The sequence below is a fragment of the Denticeps clupeoides genome, chromosome 6, assembly GCF_900700375.1.
Source record: "Denticeps clupeoides chromosome 6, fDenClu1.1, whole genome shotgun sequence".
NCBI classification, from domain to species: Eukaryota; Metazoa; Chordata; class Actinopteri; order Clupeiformes; family Denticipitidae; genus Denticeps; species Denticeps clupeoides.
The window spans coordinates 8755199-8763328 of record NC_041712.1 but is presented as its reverse complement, the minus strand read 5'-3'; the positions used below and the strand labels follow the sequence as shown (position 1 = coordinate 8763328).

The following is an 8130-nucleotide window of genomic DNA, read 5'->3' as shown; positions in this document are numbered from 1 at the left end:
GCCTCTCTCTCCTGTTGCTCCCAGGCCAGATTGACCCCCCCCACCCCCCCGTCTCCAGCACAAGTCTGACGGTTTGTAAACAGGGAGCATGTGTGTCAGACTGTGACGTCAGTATGTCCCTCTGGCAGGCCTGAGAGAGAGTAGGCGCAGAAGAAACCAGAGACCTGCGACTCCACATGAACCGCATTCACTCAGGAGCCCTACACCAGCGCTCTGGCCCCCAGATTCCAGCTTCCAGCTTCCTCTCTTTCTTTAAAGAGGCATTCATGAACATCAGAAATCCCACACGACGCCGTTGAGACACAGAGAGCTGATTATAAGTAGGGGTTAATTCAGGTTATTAGAACCTGAATTAATAACACAGCGTAAACAGAGAAACAGCTGGAGATCCATTCAACCTGCACACAACCTGTTCACCAGATGTGCCGCACGGTCACATGCCCCGTTGTTCGAATTCGCAAAAAAAAACCCACTAAAGCCAACAGGTTTCCAGCTGGACCACCCTCCCCTCCCTGTGATGGGGCAAGAGCTGGAACAGCTCATCCCGCCGGGCAGTGCCTCCCACCACAGCGCCGGAACAGAATGTTACCGCACGCCGATCCGAAGCCAAGACCAGCCGCAAGTGGAAAACACGCCGTGTCCGCACGCACTGCAGCAGCAACAGTTTCAGCCCTCAGCCACACAGCTCCGACCGTACGGAACATTCACGATAAAACCAAAAAGAATCAGCAGCGTGTCACTGTTAATTACACGTGTGCGATATGTAAAAACATCAGTACAGCGCTTGATCCTGGAGGCTAAAAGCGTCCATTTTTGAGATGAGGATGAAGTTCCCAACAGCTTCCCAACAGCCGTCCCGAGCCGGGTGTTGGACAAGGTAAATGCCGCAGTAAAATCCACCACCAGCCAGAGGAATCCACAGGGCTCTGGCGTACGAGCCGGACGCGTTCAGACCTCATCCCACTCTTATATAGAGACAGTTCATAGTAAAAAAAAAAAAAATGCTCCTCCTCCACCCCCTGTCCCACCCCAGAGTGGCCCCAGCTCTCCAGGGCCCGTCCCAGCATCGTCCCGGCCACCTCTCCACGGCCCCTGCTATCTCTCTCTCTCTCTCTCTCTCTCTCTCGCCTCAGTTCCAGCTCATGTCAAAAAACAGTCGGAGTGATGCGCTCTTCCCCAAACGCCCGCCCCCCTCCAACGTCCAGACGCCTCGTTACACAACTCCCACCCGACCCCAGCGTTCTGCCGCGCGCCGACTGCCCTTGCGCAACAGCGCAGATTCCAGAGGCCCCGAGTCACGGGCTCGGTTCTTAAACTTCCTGGCAGCGTGGTATTCCTGCGTTTCTTCGCCATTCTCTCTTTATGAAAACCATGTGTTCGCGTGGGACAGGCAGGAAGGGAACGGGGAAAAACAAGAGGAGTGTGTTTTTAGGCGAGGGAGATGAGGGTTCGATAGGGAACCCTGAAAAATGCATAGAAGCTTGTGCATCGGGGTTCGGTGGGAATAGAACAGGACTTGAGGAGATGATGCACCTCGCATGTAGAGCCCATCTGGCAGGCGGACGGCGAGCGTCACGCAGACGCGGGGTTAGGACGGAGGGCAGGAGTGTTGACTCTGGCACACCCCGTCTTCTGGAAGGATAATAAACAGCGACGACCGCACGAGGCGGGTGGAAGGCCCGATTCGTCATTCGTGAGGGTGGCTTGTGAACAAACACATGCTGCCTGAGTGCAAACACTGGTGGCGCTGGAGTGACTTTGTTTTTCAGCTGTGACATGGAAGGGCACGTACGACATATCTACACAACTTCTTTAAGAATCTGGCGGCACACATAAGCCTCAGAACAGAAGGAAGATGGCCAGTGAGGAGATCTGAGATAGTGCGGGCGAGAGAGCAAGAAAGAAAGAAAGAAAGAGAGAGAGAAGCATTCCTTGCACATCTGGAAATAATCAAGGGCGCAATAGTCTCATAAGCTGCAAAAGTACACAGAGTTCTGGTTCGTTCAATGTTTACCGCACACACACAAACACACACACACACACACACACTCTCTCTCTGCCAGGCCAGTGGAACGCAGTGGCCGCTGACACTTACCCATGTGCATAAACAACACGGCAGCAGGACAGCCATAACCAGCACATCTCTGTGGAATGCTGGGGCTAATATTTTATGTAATAAGAAAATGGTTTATTGTCAGTAACAACAATTCGCTTCCGCTTTTCTGTGATTCAGAGAGGCATCCGGTCATGAAAAAACAAGGGTGGTTGGTTTGCGACTCATATTTATGTGTATTAAACACATTACATCAGTGATAATTATGTTAATGTAGGATAAATATATTTGTTTTTATTAACTTTTGTCATGTCTCTTGACTAAACTATCTGGTGAGAAATTCTAGTCAGTCTAACACATTTCAATTAGTTTAATTCAGTTTAATTATGAATAGATATAAACACAGGTCGCCACTGAGAAGTGCGCAGCCAGTTCCTGAGATACATGACCAATACACAGAAATATGTACATTACACAAACTCTACATATTTAGCTATTTAATAGGTTCACCTTTAGTTTTTTATGATTAAGAATAAAATGACATCAGTGTCATACTAATTACTAAAATTCTAATAGAACATAACATTAGTCTTTTCACCTAAAGATTGAATAAAAGGAAAGACATTAGAGATGTGCAAGTACATTTGAAGGCAAACACTTGTACTTTTAAAGAATATTTTGCTTGAGTATTTATACTTTAAAGGTCCCATGACATGAAAATTTCACTTTGTGAGATTATTTAACATTAAAACGAGTTCCCCTGGCCTGTCTATGGTCCTGCAGTGGTTAGAAATGGCGTTAAGTGTAAAGAGGGCGCTGGTCATTCTGCTTCACTGTTCAGAGAGCAGCAGCTCAGATGGTCGGACCCTGGATTTGTCCCCTTATGTCCTCACAAGGGGAATTTTTTTTTTATTTTTGAAAAATCGGCGGCATGAGTTCCTGAATTCAACAAATATTGTTGTTGGTGAATGGTGGTGATGACGTCATTTTTGCAAATGCCCAGTCACTTATATTGGCCGCCCTCCTCCTCATTAGCATTTAAAGCTACAGACACTGAAACGGCATGTCCTGGGGAATTGGGACTGGATAAAGTCTGATATAGAAGCAAAAAAAAAAAATGTCATGTCAGACACCTTTAACTGAAGTACACGGTGCTGTTATTCATCCACTGCTACTAATAACAAAACTAGATCCTGTTTGTTTGGACAAATTTTATTTCCATATTTTTTTTTTTAATCCCTGAGGAAAGTACTGATGGACAGATAGTATCAGAGTCTCCGCACACACATTGCCCTTCACTGAAACCTCTGCAGGAAATCTTGGTAAGTCTGTCTGTGGGCAGAGGCAGCTGGAACAAAGTGGCCACCAGGGTGAGTCAGGATCTGTGGGTCGTGGAAAACTGGCAGCAGGTCTTTGCTCATTCGTTCGGGGATCACCCGGTCCTCCGCCCCAAAGATGTGCAGTGAGGGCGTGGTGAGAGGCGGGCCCTTGTAGTAGCGCTGGTGCTGAGAACATGCGCTGCAGAAACCGGCCACCAGAATGGCAAATCGGAAGCAGAACTCCGGCTCCAGTTTCTGCTCCTGAAGGAAGCACAACATGGCCACCAGCGCTGCACCCTGACTGAAGCCCAGTATCCCATCAAAGGGTCCAAACTCTTTCACCGCCCCCTTCACTGTGTCCACACTTTCCTCCAAACCCAGGCTCTCCTCACACTCCTGCCCAGCGTCAAAGCTGCGTGCCTCAGTGTCGGAGAACCACCAGCCCCGGGGGTCCTCGTCGCCTGGCCCAGCTCCGGTCCCCGACTCCTCAGCAGCTGCGGAAGCACAAAACATTATTATCATATAAAACGATCAGAGAATTTAACCATAATCAACCAATGTCCTTCTGTTTACTCCCTGCATTCACATCTTCTTATTCTAATGCCAAGTAATATCGTGTTGAAATAGAGGAACAAGGTCCGAAGCTCGTTTGTCACCCGCCTAAAACACACAAGTTATTAAATATGACAACCAATCCGGCCAGACAACGTTTGAAAACACCGATCACCTGTAACTTAAACCCTTCATACGTTTTGCGTAAGGAATTTATGTTCCAGAGATGGTCTGTGAGTTTATGTGCTGTGATTCAAATAGAAAAAAAAAACAAAAAAAAAAAAAACATTGAACCGCACCCTTAAATATGCTTACACGACCATGCACATAACGGGAAATGACTAGACAACCGAAAATGTATTACTGCGGTGCTAAATAGCCCTTCTGCAACTAGTGCAACATCTGGAGACCTGAAGTAGCAACACTGAGCTTCACGACAATGGCGACGGTCTCCTAACTGGGAGAGATCCAGAGAGTTGTTCCCACAGTCACCTCAAATCACCACTGGACTACGATGGCCTAAAACCCCACGATGGCCTAAAACCCCACGATGGCCTCAAATCACCACTGGCCCACGATGGCCTAAACCCTGGTCTGGCACCCACGACGACCTAAAACCTGGCCCCCGGGATGACCTAAAACCTGCCACCCACGATGGCCTAAACCCTGGCCCCCACGACGGCCTAAACCCTGGCCCTCACGACGGCCTAAACCCTGGCCCTCACGACGGCCTAAAACCTGGCCCCCACGACGGCCTAAACCCTGGCCCTCGGGACGGCCTAAACCCTGGCCCCCGGGACGGCCTAAAACCTGGCCCCCGGGACGGCCTAAAACCTGGCCCCCGGGACGGCCTAAAACCTGGCCCCCGGGACGGCCTAAAACCTGGCCCCCGGGACGGCCTAAACCCTGGCCCCCACGACGGCCTAAACCCTGGCCCCCACGACGGCCTAAACCCTGGCCTGGCACCCACGACGGCCTAAACCCTGGCACCCACGACGGCCTAAACCCTGGCACCCACGACGGCCTAAACCCTGGCACCCACGACGGCCTAAACCCTGGCACCCACGACGGCCCAAAACCTGGCACCCACGACGGCCCAAAACCTGGCACCCACGACGGCCCAAAACCTGGCACCCACGACGGCCTAAAACCTGGCACCCACGACGGCCTAAACCCTGGCACCCACGACGGCCTAAACCCTGGCACCCACGACGGCCTAAACCCTGGCACCCACGACGGCCTAAACCCTGGCCTGGCACCCACGACGGCCTAAACCCTGGCCTGGCACCCACGACGGCCTAAACCCTGGCCTGGCACCCACGACGGCCTAAACCCTGGCCTGGCACCCACGACGGCCTAAACCCCGGCACCCACGACGGCCTAAACCCCGGCACCCACGACGGCCTAAACCCTGGCACCCACGACGGCCTAAACCCCGGCACCCACGACGGCCTAAACCCCGGCACCCACGACGGCCTAAACCCCGGCACCCACGACGGCCTAAACCCCGGCACCCACGACGGCCTAAACCCTGGCCTGGCACCCACGACGGCCTAAACCCTGGCCTGGCACCCACGACGGCCTAAACCCTGGCCTGGCACCCACGACGGCCTAAACCCTGGCCTGGCACCCACGACGGCCTAAACCCTGGCACCCACGACGGCCTAAACCCTGGCACCCACGACGGCCTAAACCCTGGCACCCACGACGGCCTAAACCCTGGCACCCACGACGGCCTAAACCCTGGCACCCACGACGGCCTAAACCCTGGCACCCACGACGGCCTAAACCCTGGCACCCACGACGGCCTAAACCCTGGCACCCACGACGGCCTAAACCCTGGCCTGGCACCCACGACGACCTAAACCCTGGCCTGGCACCCACGACGACCTAAACCCTGGCACCCACGACGACCTAAACCCTGGCCCCCACGACGGCCCAAACCCTGGCACCCACGACGACCTAAACCCTGGCCTGGCCCCCACGACGGCCCAAACCCTGGCACCCACGACGGCCTAAACCCTGGCACCCACGACGACCTAAACCCTGGCACCCACGACGGCCTAAACCCTGGCACCCACGACGACCTAAACCCTGGCCCCCACGACGGCCCAAACCCTGGCACCCACGACGACCTAAACCCTGGCCTGGCACCCACGACGACCTAAACCCTGGCCCCCACGACGGCCTAAACCCTGGCACCCACGACGGCCTAAACCCTGGCACCCACGACGGCCTAAACCCTGGCACCCACGACGGCCTAAACCCTGGCACCCACGACGGCCTAAACCCTGGCCTGGCACCCACGACGACCTAAACCCTGGCCTGGCACCCACGACGACCTAAACCCTGGCACCCACGACGACCTAAACCCTGGCCCCCACGACGGCCCAAACCCTGGCACCCACGACGACCTAAACCCTGGCCTGGCACCCACGACGGCCTAAACCCTGGCCCCCACGACGGCCCAAACCCTGGCACCCACGACGGCCTAAACCCTGGCACCCACGACGACCTAAACCCTGGCACCCACGACGGCCTAAACCCTGGCACCCACGACGACCTAAACCCTGGCCCCCACGACGGCCCAAACCCTGGCACCCACGACGACCTAAACCCTGGCCTGGCACCCACGACGACCTAAACCCTGGCCCCCACGACGGCCTAAACCCTGGCACCCACGACGGCCTAAACCCTGGCACCCACGACGACCTAAACCCTGGCACCCACGACGGCCTAAACCCTGGCCCTCACGATTATGACGACGATGGACAGAAGGGTCCGTACTGTTGCCGGGCGGAGGAGGGAGGCGGTGAGGCGCGCTGACGAACACCAGCTCCACCCGCTTCTTCAGCAGCTTCCTCAGCGCGCCCGTCTTCTCCCGGAACGTGCTGCCGTTCTGCCGGTAGCCGTGGACGCAGAGGATCCGGAGGGGAGCTTTAGACATGTCGGCGCCCGGGACGGTATGCTTAGTGTCCGAGATTACCGAATTAAACGGCTTAATTATGCTTCATTAGCTCGTTTAATTACCATCATAACAGACTCGAGAGAAAAGCGGTCGTAGAATCGGTTGAGCCGCTTCCTTGATGTCCGTCCGGTTTTCAGGCCCGGAAGGAAGCGCTGCCGTAGCGCAAATGGTTCCGACGGCAACCCATGAAAAAAAACGAGATGCAGTAAACTCCGTTCAAATAAAAATTAATAAAGAAAATAAAAAATCCACAAAATGAATGTGAAATTCAGTACCGTCTTTCGCTCTTCCAGCATTAATAACATTGATTTAGATCTGGTAAAACATTAATACGATCATCTAACTTTACGAATTTAACTACGAATAATAAACACTGTGGAAAGGCTTTCCTTCCTTGAATTTATTCAATTTATTTATTGACTTTTGTAGGGTGTAGGGTGGTAGTAGCCTAGTGGGTAAGACACTCGCCTGTGAACCAGGAGACCCAGGTTCAAATCCCGCTTACTACCATTGTGTCCCTGAGGAAGACACTTAACCCTAAATTGCTCCAGGGGGACTGTCCCTGTAACTACTGATTGTAAGTCGCTCTGGATAAGGGCGTCTGGTAAATGCTGTAAATGTAAAATATCTGGATGCTTTTGTATGCACTGCCATTATGCGGCCAGCAGGGAGCGCTGCAACCCTTTATTACATTTGATGCGTGCAGAGTTGGAACACACAACACAAGCAAGTAAATTTGTTTAGTAGATTACTGCTCATTTTTTATCTTAATAATTCTAGATTAATTATCTGCTTTTGCAAGACAATTACTGCATCTGGTACAATTCCAATCCAAATGCATTTACAAATCTGTTAATTAATTTGTTAATGAGTTAATGTATTAATGTGTATTTATTGAAATTGTGACTCTCACTTCCCCTTTTCAATCATGTGTCATGTGTTTAGGTTAATTAAAGTTTACGGAGACTGAATAAAAATATCTATATAATCATGTGTTTATGTAAATACAAATTTACGGAGACTGAATAAAAATATCTATATAATCATGTGTTTATGTAAATACAAATTTACAGAGACTGAATAAATATATCTACTGATAAATAGCAGTCCAAATTTTGAACACTCCTGCTAACGACTGAAAAGTCAGTGACAGGATGCATCAAAAACAGCAATGAAATTGCAGATTTGAAACAGCTTTGAAGGGGGGATATTGGGCACAGTTTTTCTTCAGTTTATTG

At 52.0% G+C, this 8130-nt stretch overlaps 1 protein-coding gene across 3 annotated transcripts; it reads right to left on the bottom strand.

Moving 5' to 3' along the window:
- Positions 1–3249: 3249 nt before the first annotated feature.
- ovca2 (OVCA2 serine hydrolase domain containing) lies at positions 3250–7042 on the bottom strand. Of its 3 annotated transcripts, none has more exons than XM_028983784.1 (2): positions 6712–7042; positions 3250–3866 (listed from the first exon to the last, which is right to left on the bottom strand). In XM_028983784.1, the coding sequence occupies exons 1-2, from the start codon at positions 6869–6871 to the stop codon at positions 3349–3351; spliced, it is 678 nt and encodes a 225-aa protein (XP_028839617.1). In that variant the 5' UTR covers positions 6872–7042; the 3' UTR covers positions 3250–3348. The 3 variants fall into 3 exon arrangements, with proteins under 3 accessions (XP_028839617.1, XP_028839618.1, XP_028839619.1); XM_028983785.1 differs by having other exon boundaries at positions 3250–4032; positions 6955–7022; XM_028983786.1 differs by lacking the exon at positions 6712–7042 and adding an exon at positions 4122–4170 and having other exon boundaries at positions 3250–4032.
- Positions 7043–8130: the final 1088 nt, after the last annotated feature.

Coding starts and splice junctions, on each gene's coding strand:
- ovca2 (XM_028983784.1), bottom strand. CDS start 6,871: ATGTCTAAAGCTCCCCTCCGGATCCTCTGCGTCCACGGCTACCGGCAG. Junction 3,867..6,711: donor CCCTCCTCCGCCCGGCAACA/GTACGGACCCTT, acceptor GTGCTTCCGCAG/CTGCTGAGGAGTCGGGGACC.